The 21172-nt window shown below is 34.3% G+C and overlaps 1 protein-coding gene across 3 annotated transcripts in view; it reads left to right on the top strand.

The window, feature by feature from the left end:
- Positions 1-16823, top strand: part of LOC128201145 (inositol 1,4,5-trisphosphate receptor-like) — a 30076-nt gene extending 13253 nt beyond the window's left edge. The window contains exons 1-4 of one of the 3 annotated variants that reach the window (XM_052897109.1): positions 12320-12665; positions 14743-14863; positions 15720-15790; positions 16498-16823. In XM_052897109.1, the coding sequence (XP_052753069.1) occupies positions 14781-14863; positions 15720-15790; positions 16498-16634 (291 nt within the window). In that variant the 5' untranslated portion in view covers positions 12320-12665; positions 14743-14780 and the 3' untranslated portion in view covers positions 16635-16823. Of the gene's footprint in view, positions 1-12319; positions 12666-14742; positions 14864-15719; positions 15791-16497 lie in introns of those variants that run through there. The other 2 variants (XR_008253093.1, XM_052897108.1) reach the window with 2 other exon arrangements.
- The last annotated feature ends 4349 nt before the right edge of the window (positions 16824-21172 follow it).

The following is a 21172-nucleotide window of genomic DNA, read 5'->3' as shown; positions in this document are numbered from 1 at the left end:
TACCAGTATCTATTAGCACTAAAAAGCCAAACAAGCAAACAAACTGACGACCCACTTGATGGAAAGTGCTAACCGTCGCCTATAGACATGAGCAGTACCATGGACATAACAGAGTATCCTGTTTCGCCCATGATACCCCCATGCGTTGCCATTCCTGAGGACTCAGGTGTTATTCCTCTGTACCCAGTAAATTCATGCCATATCCCACCCTTCAAACCGAAACACAGCCATGCAAACACAACTGCTTCACGGTAGAAACACGAATGAGACCAGAGGTGACCAAGCAAACGACTTTTGTACAAAGTCTCCCTCTGGTAAATTTATCCATTACAAACATACATAAATCATATCTTTGCTTTATTTAATATTAGTATACACAATCTTTATTAAATCGTCCCTTTTTTTATTTTAGAATGTTTTTATTTATTGAGAAGAACCCTCGAGAAACTCAGCAGTTATTTTTTTTAAACCAATTTGTTTACAAGATAATTTAAAATCCCTTTTATTTTAGTATACATTTCTTAAGTAAATACTTTGAAAAGTGTGTATAAAGTAAATAAATTAAAACAAGGTATGCTACTTAATAGGCTTATACAAAAGTCCTTTTAAATTATTCCATAAAGTAGGAAACTGGATATTCAATGATATAAAAAAAGTTCTTTGTGGTTTAGAGAAAAACGGCCCCCGGCGTATCGGATTCTCTTAATTTGCTTTAAGTAACTTTCAAAACGGATATTCAATTCGTATATTTTTACGTGACTGCCCAAAAAAGGAGTGTAATATTTTCAGAGTTGATTTCTTTATTAAATCTTTATTAGCTGAATTTTGCGGTTTCGCCCGCATTAGGTATCCTATATGTTTAGTTAGGATATAATCTACCCGCGTACCAAATTTAATTCAAATCGGTTCACCAGTTTTTGCTTGAAAGAGTGACAAGTATCCATCCGTCCCTCCATCATTACAAATTTTTGCATTCATTGCAATGAATGCAAAAATTCCTTATCTCCTTACTAATATTATAAATGTGAAAGTGTGTTTGTTTGTTTATTTTTTATAGCGTCGTAACTGCTTAATGAATTACTATGAAATTTGGAATGCATGTGATGAATGGGATGGAAAAGGATATAAGCTAATTTTATCCCGTTCATTTGGACGAAGCCACAGGTGAAGGATATATTTCAGGATGAGTTTATTCTGTCACAACACTAATTGCTTGAATAGTTTTAGATATATTTTGAAAATCTTTACGTCATCCCAAGTGATTTTGGCTACAATTTAATAATAATAATAATAATATGGTACTATTTTCAAATAAGAAAAAAAAATTGTCAGGGCAGTAATGTTTTTTTTATTATAAAAGTTGAAAATGTTATGCGAGAACGTCGTCGGTTCTAAACTATTTTTCGAAATTTATATTTTTGTTTGTAGCTTTACATTTGTCACATTTCTTTTTTCTTTTGGATTTCTTCCTATTTTTGTTCCCAACTTTGTAACGACTGAATCTGCTTTCTGTGTCAAAAGTTGCTTTCTTTGTTCCCCTTATTGCTAGCATACTACACTATCATGTCGGCTTCCACGTAGCATAGTTACTCCATGGAAAACATCGTGATTAATTTCTGGTGAATACTTCATCCATCATCACTTATTAATGCCTTGCGTATACCAATAGCGCGTGCGAAGTCACCTTTTCATTCTCATTCCATTAAAAAAAAAAGTACTTTAGAACTAGTTACTTTAGTTCAGAACATTCATACAACATCTCTGGAAATAACCTAATTGTAGTAGTAAACGTTTCAAGGAATTTGTAAACTTTTCACTTCAGCTTACAGTTTTAGTAAATATTTTTATTCATTTACGAGTAACGGAGCAAAATATAGATGCACTTGCTTTAGTTGTTATGTAACTCTACTGCTGTAATAACTTTTTAACCACCGCCGAAAGTGAGGGTCTGTATTTTAGTCGACCTGGTACGGTATATTGCTGGTAATGATCATGTTAGACCCGATTACTAACAGTACCTTTATGGGGGGAAAAGGAGTGTTAGTAATGAAGACTGAGAGTTCCATTGCTAGCAATATACCCAACCAGGTCGACCTCCTCGCGGTATCTCCTGGAAACTATCATGGTTAATTCCTGATGAATTCATCATGATGGGCTAACTGGCCTGTTTTCATTTTCATCTATCACCCTTCACTGGTGCTCTGCCAGCATATCCCGTTAGCGCAGATGGGGTTACCATACCATTTTAACCCAACAAAAAAAAAGTACCTTTCCTCCCCAAAATGTAATGATAATAATTGAATGACCATTCAATTATCTATACTGACCATTCTATTATCTACGCCGCCTATGTTAGCGGTATACGCTGACAGGGCACCAGTGAAAATTGATAGATATAAACAGGCAGGTCAATTAGCTCATCGTGATGAATACACTTGGAATTTAACACGATGGATTCCAGGGGGGGGAACACGTGGAGGTCGAACTGATAAGGTATAGGCTAGCAATGGAACTGGTAGTCCGCATTACTAACAATCCCTTCCTACCTCCAAAGTCAATTGTCGAATGTATGTAAGCGCACCACTTTAGAACAACTGAACCTATTTAACTAATTGTTTTTTTTTTTCTTCTTTTTTTGTTGTTTTTGTAATTTTCTGTACAAGGTTTGTATAATAGAAATTGTTTGAAAGTGCAATACATTTATAATATATATACAATGAAAAATAGAAACTCCGTCTTTTTTGAAGTCGATTAAAAATGAGAGAGACAAAACAATATGGAAGTATTTAAAAGTATTCACAGATTAATGTTCAGTTGTTCAGTTCTATATTATGTATTGTGGAGGTAAGATTTGACCACATTTTCTTCATTAGTACGGCCATACGAAGCCGGAGCGGGTAGCTAGTTTAATATTTTAGTAAGGACTACAAGTCCTAGTCACAATTAAACTATTGGCCTTGGATGTTACAAAAGCTATTTTATTGATCGCCAACCCATTCTCTCGCATTTAACCCTTCCGAAATTGCTATTTTTAATGTTGTTATTGACAATTCTGTAAACTTTTTGCCATAAAAAGTTTATTTAGGAACTGTGAAAAAAAAAGACTAAACCGTCTTTCAAAAAAAGCGTTCACGCTCACTTTTTATCTTTATCCGAGCAATAAGTGCTTTATATTATTCTCAATTTCGTGCATAATATAGTATATATCATATATGTGTAAGTATATTTGTTATTCATATATATTTATTCGTTTATATATGTAATTTTAGTATGTATGTATATCAAAAATTAGTAGTACCGCATTCGAGTATTCTGACACTTCCCTATGGTTGACTGGGAGAGAATGCTTTTAACATTAAGTCCGCCATATATATTTGTACTAATGAATAAATAAATAAATAATGAAACTGGTTTTCATCCAATTCATTTATTTATTCTCTATTGATTTAATATTATATTCTTTATTTATATATTATTTTTATTTATTTAAACTTTATTGCACAGTAAAATTCTATGTACATTTGGTAGACTTAATACCGGACGATGTTCTCTGACAGTCAACCATAGAGTAAACCGAGAAATAAATAGGCGGTGCATTATTCAATAGAGGAAATATAGCAGGCAATATAGCATTTGAGCTCGTTACTCCATCATCGTCTTTCACTGCGTTTGTCCGTACGGGGTCGCCACTCAAGAACCTTTCTTTCCGATTAGTTGTCGGTTCGTCGAGCTATGTGACTAGCCAATTGCCACTTGAGCTTGCTTATATTTCTTAGTAATAATGAGTACCTAATTATTTTACTAATGAAATGTATGTTATTGTCTAAAATAAAATATATTTGAATTATTAGACATCAAAAACATTTATGATGTTCCATCATCATTATCATCATCATATCAGCCGTTAGCTGTCCACTGCTGATTTTTTTTGTACTACCTAGAATGGCAAACAAGCTGACGGCCCATCTAATGGAAAGTGGTAACCGTCGCCTATAGACATGAACAGTCCCACGGACATAACAGAGTATACTGTTTCGTCCATGATACCCCCCATGCGTTGCCATTCTTGAGTACTCAGGTGTTATTCCTCTGTACACTGTAAATTCACGCCATATCCCATCCTCCAAATCGAAACACAGCCATGCAAACACAACTGCTTTACGGTTGAAACACGAATGTGACAGAGGTGTCCAAGCAAACGACTTTTGTAGTCTCTTATGGTGATCCAATAAGTACTAATTTTGTTAATTGAAGTCGGTTCCAAAAGGGATAATGCCTACGGGGAATTCTACTTTATCTACACACCGGAAAGGAATGAGGTGGAAAATGGATGCTACTCTGACTTCGCTGTTTTTACAAGTAAGATCAATCCCTGTAATGGGGTCTTTATAATTTATTCAGATTCTTACGACGTATGGGTAAAATCACGAACAAATCAGTCTGTCTTGTGAATTAAATAATAATACATTTTGAATGTTGATTGTTTTATAATACAGGACATGACAATAAGAAAGAATTGTCCAAAAATGTCACGGTCACAGCAGATATTGGATTTCGCGCGAAGCCACAGTAAACAGCTAGTATATTATTACTGGGTGAGTGGAGTGTTCTACCAGTGAAAGTGAACATTTTCATAAAAAAAATGTTGTTAAACTTGTGTATATTTTAGTCGAGAACGCTCCACTAGTTTCGGGACTATCCGAGATCCTTAGTCATGAGCGGCTGTGACGCGAGCCCTAACTGACTGCGCGCCTCAGTCCGCTGAGCTCGAACTGTAAGCATTTGCGGCCAAAATAATAGGTATTTATAAAACTTACAAAAAAAAAAAGAAATATGGATATTAAAAAACAACAAAAAATTTAAAAACGAGTCAGTATTTTTTTGTGTTAAGTCAAGAAACAAAAAAATTGGAACTTTTTACTGTATAATCTTAACATAGATATGTAGGTGGAAAGGGATTGTTAGTAATAGGATCTGAGAGCCCCATTGCTAGCAATATGCCGAATCAGGTCGACCTCCACGCCGCACAGTGGGAACTCGCCTAAGAAAGCCATCTCATAAATACTTTTTACAAAACTCTGTGGATATGCATGTATAATACCTCAAATTGTAGCTAAAGAGTTACTCTATCATTATAAGTATGATTCAAATCTGTCACTATTCATACTTCATAGAACAGAGCATCTAAAGTCAAGGAATGAAAAAAATACAAAAATAATTATGTAACTTAAATTTCGTTTGGTATAATTTTATAGTATCAAAACAATAGAAGTCATATAGTGTGATACCATTTTAGAATGCTTAGAATGTGTACTTTACTATAAAATAAAAATATATTTAGTTTAGTACAATATTACTTAACCAAAGATCCATATATCGTTATATGTATTATTTTCTTTTCTCAAACATTCAGTTGGAGATTTGACAGTTGCCGAAGTTTGCCGAAGTTCTGATTTTGGTTTAATTTATTAGGAAATATAATGTAATTTGAGGGCAAAAGATTTTTTTTTGCAGTTTTACTGCGTAATATATTTAAATCTAGTATAATATCATGGTGAGAAAGTTTTTTTCTAAGTACGTATATTAAGATTTTTTTCTTTATTTGAGATTCTCTGTCTGGACACTCAAAAAGATACTTTTGTCTCAATTATTATTTTATATTTTATTTTTTGCGTTACTTTTATCAAATATATCACACAGTATTTAGTTCCCATTTCCATACAGACCTATTCTTTACCGCATAACCGCATAATGGTGAATTTTTTAAATCAAGTAATTTTGCACACGTCTATGATCATTATTAAGTATAAAATAATACATTTACATATGAAATATTACAGTTCTTTATAAGCATTTGTCATTTCTGAACAATTGTTAATTACTTATCTCTCCGAAATGAGTGAAATCTCGTGTACCGGACGTGACTTAAGTCTCTTATTGTTGAAAGTGATACAAATTATATTGATTCTATCTCAAACTATGTACGAAATAATATTACCGAATCTTCAGATGCGAATATAGCAAAAATTATCGCAAGTATTTAGAAGTCCTTCATAACTCAGTTTCGTCAACGCTATACGAAATGTGGTCGAAAGAAAAAACAGTTTTTAAACCAAAATAGCAATTGGTTTAATGTCATTTTTACTGTAAATCTAGAAAAAACTACATGCGAACCTGAACTTTCTACTTCGACAGAGAAAAGAGGAAGACCTTCTAAAAGATACGATGATTTCAGAGAGTACAAAGAAACGGAAAAACAAGGGACTGCTTGATACCTGTGGACTTGATTTCATACTGAACTCATATGTACAGGGTTTAAGGTTTAGATGAAGCATTCATCGTTGATATTTTACACTTATAACAGCATATTCAAAAGATGAAGATCTTATGTAGAATTGATCTGAACAAGGCACAGTATGAAAAAATAACAAAAATTGCTTATTGTTTCCATTATACAAGTTGATTCGTGAAGTTACAGAATCTTGACCGCCAAAATCACAAGGTGTTGATTTTGTGAAAGTGTGATACGTGATTAGAAAATGCAAGAGTCAAACAAAACTATAAACAGTTAAAGCTTCATCATGCAACTTTTTAGCCACTAACGAAGATATTCTACACGTTTATATATCATAACAAGTTTAAGAAAACCTTCCAATAAAAAATATTTAGAACTTTTTGATGAAGTAAAGGTGAGAAAGGATCTTTATAAGAGTTTTTGTTTTTTACGCAGATACTACGATCTGAGTAGCCCCATTCCTACTAGCAATATGCTATATATTTAAGAATCAGAAAAAAAAAATCATGTACATCTTTATTAATACGACCTCCCCACTGTGCGCCGTTCCCCCTGGAAACCATCGTGGTTAATTTTTGTTGAATTCGTCACAATGGGTCAATTGACCTGCTTACACCTTCACCTATCATCACTAGTGTCCCGCCAGCATATACTGATAGCACAGACGGGGTTACCAATCTATTATTATCCATTAAAAAAACATAGATACCTACTTACACTAACTGTAGAAAGGAAACAATAGCCTAAACTTACATACAACATGGAGGGCTCTCTAAAGGCGCTGGCAACGTACTGGACTATCTTCTTGAGAAGTCGACGGCGCATGAAGTCGATTGGATATATCAGTATATCTATTTTTAAGGTACATCCTGTGGAAAGAAGTTCTAAATTAGAAGTAGGCGATTAAATCGTCGATTGTAAACTATTTATCATTTAGAATTATTATAAAACAAAGATTTTTTCGCTGAACAAAAAATAGCTTTTTTTTTATTCTTTTTTTAATAAGTTAAATAGTTTTAATGTATTTAGGATTATTATAAACCTGCGTGGTTTCTGAATGCTAATGTAACATACTTTCTGTAATTAAAAAAAAAGATTTAAAAAATATTTTTTACAAAAACTTGTTTTTTGTGACTCTCTAAGTTCTAAATTCAAATATTTCTTATCTACACTTATTATTATAAAGAGGAAAGATTTGTTTTTTTTTTTTATTTTTATATTCGTTTGTAATGAAATCAAAAATTATTGAACCGATTTTCAAAATTCTTTCACCTATAGATAGTCACATTATCAGTGAATAAAATAGGCAATATACTATTTTATAAAAAAATAGAGAACCCTTCGAAAATTACAATAATCTAACCCAGGTATAAAAAAAAATGCTAATATAAAATACTAATTTATTTTTATTTCTATCAATCTGTGCGAAGCCATGACGGATCGCTAGTGTTAGATATTTACAAAAAGTCTCGTTCATCGGTCTGTGTGTTTTCACGATTGAATACACTTTTCGCCGAACAATATTTACTTGTTGTTAGATCCTTCTGTCTCCCAGACTAATGTCCTACAAAATTTTAAAAGGGTTTTAGTATTTCCATTTTTTATCTGAATTTTGTACCTAATCTGAATATGAGTTTAGATGAGACATTATAATTAATTCATACATAAGAAAGTAATATTATGAACAAATGAATGAGTATTATTTCTTGTAATTGTTTATATTTATAATAAGTTTACTGTTGTAATCTTTTGGAAGAAACAATGAAGAGTATCTATCTATCTATACTTTATTTGCATTATACAATATAGGGAATAAGCAAAACAATAAATGTAACGATACAGTTGTATAAGTACAGTGAGGCGGTCTTATTGCTGAGAGCAATCTTTTCAAGACAACCTTAAGGTAATGGACTAATTGTTGCACAAGTAATTATGGTAATATTGTATAATTACGAAAGTAACATATTAGGGAAATAAAGTTATTAACTATATACAATATATAAATTTATACATAAATGTTAAATATGTAATATTTATATATGTTTTCTTACTTCGAAAAAAGACTGAAATAAGTGGCAAGCGAATTCGTCGACGGAATCGACATCGCTAGCGAGTCCGTGAGTTGGAATGAGACCGGCTGTTGCTATTTCATTCTATCTTATGGACTTACCATGTCGTCATAGTCGTAGAATACTGATGGATCTTTATATGTAATATTTGTCAGATCCGTCGGTATTCTACGACTATGACGATCTGTTGATATCTGCATCTATGCTTACCTTAATAAGTTCATAGAAAAAAAAACTCAGCAGGCAAGACCAACTACAATTGTCAGCTTCTTAAGATTCCTTCTTAAATTATCTTTTCCCCGTAACGTCCTGAAATACAAATAGAATTACCACTCCACTATTGCCATATGTTGTAGGCAATTAATCCACGCACAAGAAAATAAACATAGTACAAAGACCAGGTTCTCCACCAGCGTTAAATCATGTTGCAGCTGACAAATAAATCACACGAGAGCCCCGAGTATCTATCTCAGTCGTTACCGTGATCCCGTCTGATGAAATGTGGAAAGTGTGTGTAAAAAAAAAATAATTTCCATTAAGCATTTATATATATTTTTTTATATTAATTCCTCTAAAAATTACAAAGAGAAGGCAGCTGTGAACAAGGATGGGCTCTATGAAAGAGATCTGATCCAGCCAATCTAATACAGTGACAGATTTAATAGCGGACAGCTATAAGCACGAGTGCATTCCGTCATTTTCAAAATGCGATAATGATTTGAAAAACTATCAAGAAGCTTTTCCCATTTGTTTCTGGTTTTGCTTGCGCCGTATTTAGTTTCTGTTCCCATTGTTATTATATTTCTTGTGAAAAATTTTAAATTTTTCGATGTTTATGTTAAAGGGTGACGCGTTAGCAAAAGTAATAAAAAACATACTTAATTTTAGGTACTTGTAATCGCGTTGCGTTAAGACTCAATAGTGTATTTAAAATATAAGAAAAAAAAACCTATTACGTATTAATATTGGTAAATCAAGTGTGTTAATATGTCTAAGGGTAGGCGAATAGTAAATCAGAGTGTATGTATGTAGAGGATAGGTAGCTATACATTTCTAGATCATGAATTATTGATTATAATATGAATTTTTATTTATATTTAATATACATAATTATAATATAAATTATTCTTTATGTCATTCTCCAGTCAATCTCAATCATAAAGACATTGATATTTCACCATATTTAATACAGTCCATATAGTTTTAATCTTTTATGTGAGTCCTAATTCTTTCAATTCTCTATTCATTTTCTGTATATATGTTAAGGCATGTTTTCACCAAGTCTGTACATTTTAATAATTCTTTTATACCGTGTTGGTCATATATTTTGTCAGTATTGAAGTAGCTGGTTATTACGAATGAAAAAAAATTATTTTATACATCCTCAGAGTAGCACTGTCTGGGGTACATTCCTGCTCAGTAAAACGTTACCTGGGGCAGAGCCGATATATCTGCCCCCCACTACGTTGCATGTTCAGTGTACTGGAATTTGTTTTAAATTATTATCATACAATAATTGTCATTCTGTTCGAAGCATGGTATTTATGAAGCTGTGCAGTTTGGATATGATACCTATCAGCAACGAATTAGTTGTTATTTTTCTGTAAACAATGACTATAAAACCAGTACCATGCCTAACATAAGACACATCATAGTTCTAAAAAGTTTAAAGTTTGAGGAGGACCATGGTACGAGAATAATTATGCGGAGTAATCCGTGATAGTATCTTTGTTAGTTTTCCAACTACAAGTAACATTGTTGCTGCAAAAATATTTTCATTCTAAGTAAACTGAATCCCCATTTCACGCTGAGGCACTCCGCGATCCAGGTCAGTTGACTTGCAAAAAGAAAATCAACACGGCCCAAAGCTTTCCCTATATATAGTCCATAGTCCCCCTTCTATGGTTGATTAGCCTTCACACAATATATTGATTAGCTTATCTGCTACAAGCCCCGTGGAAAAAAGTTAGTCTAAGATAATATTTATTGAACAATGGCCGGTTTTCTGCCGGCTTGATTAAAATCAGTGTGCCAAGTTATTAGCTCACTACACCCTTAGTGTTTCCGGTCAGTGAATACCGTGTCAGGATAGTGCGAGCGAAATTTAAAAGATTCCTTGATAGCAAATTTTGTCACATTAAAAAAAATATGATCGAACGAACTTGATTGGGAAATCAGCTATTTTAGTAAATGAAGCATTAGACGAGAAGCTGTTAAGATATGGTTTTAAAAAAATTATGTCGAAAATTTCTATATATTTGTCCGTGCGTCAATTCTAAAAAACAGTTTTTCTTTTTCGTCATTTATATTCCACGGAGCATGTATGCAAGATTTCAAATTTCCAGACGAGTAGGTGTGCGTTGCGCGTCAATAGATGAGTTGGGCATAACTCTTCAATGAGTGACCTATATTGTGTCTCTTATCATTTATCATAGTTAGTGTAGATTAAACGTCATTTAACAATCGATCATACTATATTTGATGAGCTCCAGTTTGTGAAGTAAAGAACTTGTCCGGAACGAAACAAAGTTTCGCATGTTTTAATTTATAGTTAATTACACATAATCTCCCAATATTTATTTATTTATAATATTTATTCATAGTATATTCTATTCATTTCACTAGACTGAGATTTTGTACAAAAGTCGTTTACTTGGGCATTACTCTCTCTCGTGTTTCTCTCTCTGTTTCGGTTTTAAAGTATGCTGGTGAAATTAAAGGGTATAGGGGCATAACACTTTGATCCTCAGACATGGCAATACATGAGGGGTACCATGGACACTTAATGTATTCTGTGATCTATGGTACTTATTTATTTCTAGACACATAAAAAATTATGTGGTTCATAAGTATGTCTTATTTCCAAATTGGCTTATTACTGAATACTTGTTATGTTCATTTAGGTAAAAGTTTAGACGTGACATGTATTCAAAATTTTGCTCTTTGACATTTCAATTTTGCGAAGATCCTGAGAGAAATACTAATTTAGTAGAAGCTTTTGCCAGTTTTGTGGGTATATCTATCTTTGAATTTAAAGTACATTTAAATACTATGTAAAATATTAATCAGTATATATATAGATATATATCATCAGATATATATTATATATAATACACAAATATAATAAATACGTACATCAGCATTGTAAGAGGTAATAATTTTTTAAACGAGATTTGAAAATTCCAATTCTTGGGCTATTTCTAATATCAAGAAATGATTACACTATGCTACTTGTAGATAACGTGTCGAAATATTTAAAACGTATACCAGATTTTAAGTTAGAATACAATTGTGAAAACAGTATCAAATTTGGTGTAGTAGTTTTTGCGTGATGCCGAGATAAATCGTCATAGTCGTAGAATACTGACGGATCTATATATAATATATCGTCATAGTCGTGGAATACTGACGAATCTATATATGTAATATTCGTCAGATCCGTCAGTATTCTACGACTATGACGAAATCTAAAGATTGACGGGCTTGATAAAATTTCTAATAATTTTGTTTTGACTATCTATCTATCTATTGATCCTATGATATTTTTTTTAATATATTCCATGTCTGTGCATCATCTAGTTACTGTTTTATTATAATAGTGCGATATTTTTATCAGTAACAGTTAAATCCTGCTTATAATGCCCTAAACAATATTATCTTACATTACATACTATTAAATTTAACATTTCATAATAATTAACCGTTCTCATAGGGGGGGAAAGGGATTGTTAGTAATGGAGACTGAGAATCCCATTGCTAGCAATATACCCGACCAGGTCGACCTCCTCGCGGTTCTCCCTGGAAACTGTCATGGTTAATTCCTGATGAATTCATCATGACGGGCTAACTGGCCTGTTTTCATTCTCATCTATCACCTTTCACTGGTGCTCCGCCAGCGTATTCCGTTAGCGCAGGCGGGGTTACCATACCATTTTCATCCATCAAAAAAAAAAAGTTCTCATATATAAATAGTATAAAAAAATATAATAGTACACGCAAAATGAAATCCTAGGATCAACATGTGCAAGATACAAAATCGCAAAACAATAATCTAATTCCTCCACAAACGGCCTCGGGAAAGCTTCAGATGGTTATAAGTGAAAATCGCAAGATATGTTACACTGCCGCGTTACTCGTGGTTCTAGTTTTGAGTTACTACCTCATTGACGTGAGGCGTGTGTGGTATAAACTTGTGCTGCACCTGTTCTACTTCGTGTGCGATATGTTGAAGTTGCTGATGAAGTTGGTTGAACTGTACTGAACATGTCTGAAGTGAACGATGAACTGTTACATATATAAAGGTGGGTATTATAAGAATACAAATGAAGGCAACAACGCCGCTGGTGTTGTGGGTGATCATGGGCGGCGGTAGTCACTTACCATCAGGTGAGCCGCATACTCGTTTGCCCCCTGTGTTGTAAAAAAAAGGGCAAAGCAATAAACTGAGTTGTGACCATTTTGTTTGTTACTATGACACATTTTTATGGTTTTTTTTTTTTTTAATCTCATTTTTTTGTGTATGTCTGTCTGTTTTTATTTGTGTGTTGTAATGCAAATAAATTATATATCTATCTATCTTATACATACTTTTTAAAAATATTAAAATATCGTTCCTTTAGACTTTCATAGTAGCATTTATGACAAAAGAAATATTAAGCTCCATTTACTGAGCTGATTTAGGTATGAACGAAAACACGAAATTGAGTTCGAAAACTTGGAATTTCATTTTATGGTAGACCCCCTGATTGATTACATCTGACATCGATTTTCACAATTATTTTTGCAGTCCATAGGGTTTATTTTCTTGTTGGACCCATATCAATTTTGTAACGTTTCGAACAATCATTAATCATGAACAAAACTGCTTGTTGCCAGATAAAATTAATTTGTCATAAAATAATCTGTGTTAAAACAACAACAAAAAATTGTTCTCCCTCTTTTTTTCCTTCTACACAAAGTACAAACGGATCTATTAATACTAACGTTAATGCCTGCAAGTCTATGGAGATAGAACGAGATGGCAATATGCACTCTTATTCTTTGTCATGCGCTGGCCGAATTCATTTGTACCCTTGCCTAAGAGATTTGATTGTCCCGTCTGCTATCATAGTCGTGAATATATCATTCTTTATTATTTATAATAACTAGTTGTTTCCCGTGGCGCTACCCACGTGAATCGGTATATAAAATATCCTATGTATTAAAATATGATATATAACTTACCTTCTTAATGTTTCAGCCGATTGAACTGATCGGTTATATTATAGCATTTTTATATATGATTATTTAGCTTGATATAACTTTTTTATTTATGAACCGATTGAAATAAAACAAACACTAACTATTAAGTGGAACAAACCGCAACGCATTAGTGAAAACGGCATCCAAATCGGTTAAGCCGTTTCTAAGATCAGCGTGCATAAATATACAGAGACACCGACAAAAATTCAAAAAATCATCAATTCACATTTTTTTTAAATCATATTATTTTATTTAGTAAAGCCCCTAATCATTTTCTTATATGTCTTCCATGTACAGACAGCGGTCAGTTACGATTTTATTATATGTATTGATTATAAATACCGGGAATCAGTAATGAAGTGTGCCTTCACCCACATATTGTTTATCAACACGCTTATCGCCTTCTGTCCCGCTCGTTATACATATCTCGGAATATTGAATGAAATATAGTTCCAATTATTAACATTACGACTAAGCCAGTTTATAGGATTAATGATTATTTTATTAGTCGAAATGGAATGGTAACCCCGCCTGCGCGATCGGTATACGCTGGCGGGGCACCAGTAATAGATGATAGGTGAAGATAAAGGCATGTCAGTTAACCCATCGTGAAGAATTCATGAAGGATTAACCACAATGGTTTCTAGGAGGAACCGCGTGGAGGTCGACCTGATAGGGTGTATAGTTAGCAATGGGCTATTAGAACCCATTACTTCTAAGGTTTTGCCAGTAGTTGCTACTCTTGACAGGCGGATGGACAACCCCGCCTGCGCTATCGATATACACTGGCGGGTAACCAGTGAAGGATGATGAGGACGAATTCAACAATAAATTAGTCACGATGGTTTCCAGAGGGAACCGCGTGGAGTTCGACTTGATATGGTATATTGATAGCAATGGGGACTAAGCTCCCCATTACTAATAATCCCTTCCCTCCCGCAATTAGAGTTTGAAAATGTTTAAGAGGGACCCCACAGGAATCAATATGTACTGAGTTAGTACATAACCTACCCGTATATCGAGTTTCATTAAAATCTGTTCCGTAGTTTTTGCATGAATAGTAGCAACCCATCCATTCACCCAAACTTTTGCATTTATAATATTAATATCTAATATGTGATTTATGTTTGCCGACAGGTGTTGTTGCATGGTGGGGGTAAGGAAACGGTGTCAACATGGGAGACAGCTTCCTTCATCTGGGGGACATTGTCTCCCTGTATGCAGAGGGCACTGTATCAGGATTCCTCAGTACTTTGGGGTGAGTTGTATCTCTGTGAGTAGACCAACCCACCTAGACAATGTGCAAACGAAACTGTCGGTAGAATCGCTACGGTCAAACCTCACATGAGAAAGAACGAAATAGCTTACTTTGCTATTTCTATCTCATGGGCTCTCTAACGATCTGTCAGTGGATTCGTTTGTACTTTGTTAAGTGTGACAAGTCATCTTAGGCATAGATATTTCTCTCAATACGCCCGTATTTCCTCTAAACGACTTCCAAAAGACATATACTAGACTTTAACATCTTCCAAAAGAAATTAGTTTTCAAATCATCTGAATTTTTTGATAAAATTTTAGCAATTCTTTTAGGAAAAAGAAAAATACTTGTTGCAGATTAAAATCTATATATTTATACACGCAATATTTGCGACGCAATATTTACGGTGCTTAAGAAACATCTCGTAGGGTATAGATGTGTGTGTGTTTACGATAGAAGTCGTTTTTTTTATAAAACAACATACCCGGCAAACATTGTTCTGCGATATAAATTAGGAAAAGGGACACCCTAATCACCTAGTAATATAAAAGATACCTTACGACCTATTCTCGTACCTACCAAATAATATACATAAAAATTTTCATAAAAATCGGTCGAGCCGTTTCGGAGGAGTGTGGTCACAAACACTGTGCCACAAGATTTTTATATATTAAATATATTAAAGCAATATATGTATACTACTTGTAGCTTATGTGATTTTGCCGCCAATTCTGAACCGATTTTACTAATTCTTTTTTTAAAATAATATGATTTACTCTGTGTTAGTGCCATATTAATTTTGTTACAATACAAGTAGCTGTTTTTTCGTGGAAATCAATCTTAAATTGTTTCACAGGCTGGTAGATGACAGGTGCGTAGTCTGCCCGGAGGCAGGCGACTTGACTGATCCACCCAAAAAGTTCCGAGGTAAGTGAATAGTACTTTTAGAACACAAAGAATATTTACAATATAAGAGTTTTTGTATATTTTACAAAATTGTAACTTAATAATAATTCTTAAGATTCTATTTTGAAAATGACTAATATATTACGGACGCTACGTTTACTCAGTGAGTAAGGTAGTTGCAAGTTCACAACTTGATGCATTTGTTTCACTTTACTGCCACAGAGTTTCGCATTGCGGAAAGAAATTACGCAGAACTGCAATTTTAGTTCTTGAAGGGTGGGATTATGACAGTGAATTTACAGATACAAGCAGAATGCAATTTAAACATATTAAACAATTAAAAATAAAACATCATGGGCAACTACCTTTATTTTATAAAAAAATATACATTGCAATGAGATTAAATACAACAGGGGGTCTACTATGCAATGAAATTCAGGATTTCCGAATTTGAACACAATTTCGTATTTTTATTCATACCGAAGTCGGCACAGTAAATAGAGCTTAATTTATTTGTATGACAATCCCACCGTAAAAGTCAAAAGGAGCAATATTTTAACATTTTTAATATTTGTGAAACGGTATGTATTATGTAATTTTAATATCAATTTTTGTTTCATTCGATCTCGAAATTTCGGAAAACTTTTCATGGTAGGCCCTTATGTTGTTTACAATATAAGAACAATGTCAACAGTCTTCAGGTAATTGATGGTTGCTTTCGTTTCCAGATTGCCTTTTCAAGATATGCCCTATGAACCGATACTCCGCTCAAAAGCAGTTCTGGAATACTGCGAAGCAATCGGCTAACTCTAACACCGACACCGGTCTGCTGAAGAGGTTACACGTAAGTACTCGTATACCATAAGGAAGACTTATACCAGACAGAGAGAGAGTCGTTTGCTTGGGTACCTATGTCTCATTCGTGTTTCTACCGTGAAGCAGTTGTGTTTGCATGGCTGTGTTTCGGTTTGAAGGGTGGAATATGGCAGTGAATTTACGGGGTACAGAGGAATAATACCTGAGTCCTCAGGAATGGCAACGCATGGGGGGTATCATGGGCGAAACAGTATATGATACTCTGTTATGTCCATGGTACTGCTCATGTCTATAGGTGACGGTTACCACTTTTCATCCGGTGGGCCGTAAGCTTGTTTGCCATTATAAGTAGCATAAAAAAAGGAAAAATTAGAAAAAAAAATGTTCTCTAAAGTTTTCTTTTATTATAATGCAGAAATATAAAAACATGTATCCCCTTATTCATAAAACTAAAACATGGTACAAACCTTATTTTAACTATTACAGTGTTTAGTCACTTTCATTCAAACTGAGAATTTAACACAAAAGAAAGAGACAAAACAGTTCAATAGCTAAAATAGGTGTATAAAATTGACTTTTATATGAATAAGCGGGTTAATCACTAAAGTTTTCCTTCATTATGATGACCTAGTTATTTCTCGCAGCTATGCCTGCGTGAATCAATATATAATACATACATACATATCTGTCACGCCTGTCTTCCAGAAGGATTATTCCAGGGTAGGCAGAAACAATGGAACGCCAAATGCTTCGATTCAAACAAACCTGTTTCGCTTCCTCCACATTCATCAATCTTTTCATACACGCTCGCCGGTTACGGGTACTTTTAACTTGGCCCTTCTTCAGCACGTCGCCTATTTGGTCGACATACGTCCGTCTAGGGCGGCCCCTACCGACATCTCCATTCATTCTTGCTCGATAAATCTCTTTTGTAATTCTTCTTTCATCCATCCTCTCCAAATGACCATACCAACACAACATTCCTTTTTCGATTTTTGTTACTACATCGTCTTTCAGTCCACACTTAACACACACATATAATGTATCCTATTTATTCTGTTAATATATAACCTACCCATGTACCACGTTTCATTCGAATCCATTCAGCAGTTTAAGCCTGATTTGATATTAGTTGGATGTCTTCAAAAATAACTTTTTGGAATTTGTCACTTGGTTCGTAGGCGACTGAGAAATTAAAAAGTATAAATTAATTAAACATTTAATATGTGCCGTAGATACGTGTTTCCGAGTTAATTAAATTGTACTTCGAGTCAAATGAAAGGTTAGCGAGCGAGCCCTTTGTCAAGCTGTCCAATATAAAGCGACTTAAAAGATTAGGTTTTGCCTTATGTATTGTAGCAATTATTTTATTTAATGTTATGAATATAATTAAATTCATCGTCATATTGTGATTTAAAAAACACATTCACCAAAGGGAGACTTTGTACAAAAAACTATTGATTGGGTACCTCTGTCCCATTCGTGTTTCTATCGTGAAGCAGTTGTGTTTACGCAACGCATAGGGAGTATCGTGGACGAAACAGTATACTTTGTTATGCCCATGGTACTGCTCATGTCTATAGGCGACGATTACCACTTTCCATCAGGTGGACCGTCAGCTTGTTTGCCATTTTAAGTTGTATAAAAAAAAGACTCCAATCGACTTTATTTTACTAGCCTATAGCATTAAGTCTACCTTTTGTATCACATTTTATTGGTCAATTTCCTAGTGACTTGTGATACGTGTTCTTCGAATACCCATTTCAGGCACCAGTTCTCTACAACTTTAATGTATCTATGGTATTATTTTTAGTGTTTTATTGTACTCAAAAAAAGTTGTAAGATAAAATAAATAAATAAACATTATTTATTTAATAAAGTTTAAATAAAAAAAGGGATGTACTCGTATATTCTATACATTAGAGTTGGGTAATAATATATATAGCAATATCCATATATTTTAATTAAAATATTTATATATTGGTCCAATAATAAATATATTAGAAGTCAGTTATTCGAAAAATTACATTGGATAACAGACTTTTAACATACTTGTTATATAAGGTTTTGCTGTGTGTTTGGTGGGATTGGAAGGGAATCATCCACTATGAGCTGCTCCCATATGGCCAGACGCTTAATTCTACCATCTATACCGAACAACTGGACCGCTTGAAGCAAGCGATCGACCAGAAGCGTCGAGAACTGGCCAACAGGAAGGGTGTAGTGTTTCACCAGGACCACGCCAAACCACACACTTCGTTGATGACTCGTCAGAAGCTATAGGAGCTTGGATGGGAGATGTTATCGCATCCACCATTTTGCCCGGACATAGCGCCAAGTGATTACCACCTATTCCTGTCCATGGCGAATGCCCTTGGTGGTGTAAAGTTGAACTGAAAAGAAGCTTGTGAAAAGTGGCTGTCCGAGTTCTTCGCAAATAAGGAAGGGGGGGCTTCTACGAAGGGGGTATTATGAAGTTGCCGTCTAGATGGAAACAGATTCTCGAACAAAACGGCGCACATTTGAACTAAATCCGATCACTGTAACACTTTTTATAAAGCATTGAATAAAGAGCAAAAAAGCGGACGGGAGATATTTAACCCACCCCTAATGCCTACCATTGCGCCGTGAAGGTCATTAGTCAAATTATACCAACGGCACAGTACATTGACAGCGGAATTCCGCTAATTTTATTTATAATCTGTGACCTATAATAAATCATTGCCACCATTTTAATGGCTCCATCGTACTCAACATCTGGTCGTGTATAATTTTCTCAGAGAAATCTATGCACGTGATACACAGACGTGTCTATATGAACTAGTACTCTCAGATATATCCTTTGTGAAACATCGCTTGCATCCTGACGCTCCAGACTATTCTATTATGGACACAAATTTTATCATAATCGTTCCAATAGTTTTTAAATTAAAATAAATGATTTTGTCACTATACAAAATATGTTTTTTTTTGTCTAAATATCTACTTTTATTTTCATATGCTTCGTTTGTACTATATCGGTTAAGTGGTTTTTTTTTTTCTTCTAGAGAAAATTTAATTTTTGTAAGCTTTTAATTGTAGAAAATAATTCGTTAAAATCGTTTAATTGTATAGATAGTAAGGATGGATAATATATAGCGATATCTATATAAATTAGGTTTACATATTACCAGAGGGAGACTTTGTACAAAAGTCGATTGCTTGGGTACCTCTGTTCCATTCGTGTTTCAATAGTGAAGCAGTTGTGTTTGCATGGCTATGTTTCGGTTTGAAGGGTGGGATATAGCGTGAATTTACTGGGTATAGAGGAATAACACCTGGGTCCTCAGGAATGGCAACGCATGGGGAGTATCATGGGCGAAACAGTATACTCTGTTATGTCCATGGTACTCTCATGTCTATAGGCGACGGTTATCACTTTCCATCAGGTGGGCCGTCAGCTTGTTTGCCATTCACGGCATTAAATCTCATTATCAACAATCTCTTTCCCCCCCGATGGTAAGCGATTACCGTAGCCTATGAACGCTTGTAATACCAGGAGTATTGCCAAGTTGTTGGAAACCTCTCCCCCCCCCCTTCTGAGTTGAGAAGTTGTGAATACACGTAAAAAATTCACAATTTTTTGATGTTTCACAATACTCCCATTGCTTACCTAAATGAAGGTAAAAATCGTGTCACAGTCTCTTTTGATCGCTATGTAAACAGCTTTGATCTTGCCGATTTCGTAACTGATACTGATGAAAGCGTTTCTATTAATAAGAATAACAATAATATACCTAAACAAATTTTATATTGGTAAGTGGTATTTTTTTTTTTTTCACTATTTTCATCGATCGATCGCCAATACTTGGTTTGTTGATTTGTTAAACGGTTCGAAGATTTTATAGTTTACCGTAGAACGGCGGGATATCGTACGGTTTTATCGTCACGATATAATAGTATGGAAAATTGAAAATACTTTGATATTCTCGTGCGTGTTTACAATGTTCACATGCTGAGAGGGGAGGCATTATTTGTAATGGGGTCTAATAGCCATCTCCTCAGGAATGGCAACGCATGGGGGATATCATGGGCGAAACAGTATACTCTGTTATGTCCATGGTACTGCTCATGTCTATAGACGTTGGTTACCACTTTCCATCAGGTGGGCCGTCAGCTTGTTTGCCATTCTAAGTTGTATAAAAAAATACTTGTTTTTTAATGAATGAAAATGGAATAGAAGCCGGGACTGTAAAAACGAATGTTGTAACAGTAAGGAATGATAGGCGAAGAATAATCAGGTGGACTGAATTATTAAAATAAATTAATAAATACTTTTACAGAACATATTTTCTGCTACTGTCTAATATATCAATCAGGGGAGAAAGGGATTGTTAGCAATGGAGTTTGACAGCCCCATTGTTAGCAATATGCCGTATTAGGTTGACCTCCACGTGGTTCCCCCTGGAAACCATCGTGAACAATTGTTATTGAATTCGTCACAATGGGCTAACTGACCTGCTTCATCCTCACCTATCATCCTATACTGGTGCCCCGCCGGTGTATACCGATAGCGCGGGTGGGGTTACCATTCCATTATCACCCATT

The sequence above is a fragment of the Galleria mellonella genome, unplaced genomic scaffold (assembly GCF_026898425.1).
Source record: "Galleria mellonella isolate WM207_F2 unplaced genomic scaffold, CSIRO_AGI_GalMel_v1 utg352, whole genome shotgun sequence".
NCBI classification, from domain to species: Eukaryota; Metazoa; Arthropoda; class Insecta; order Lepidoptera; family Pyralidae; genus Galleria; species Galleria mellonella.
Note: the sequence above shows the minus strand (reverse complement) of the source record. Positions and strands in the feature narration are given on the sequence as shown.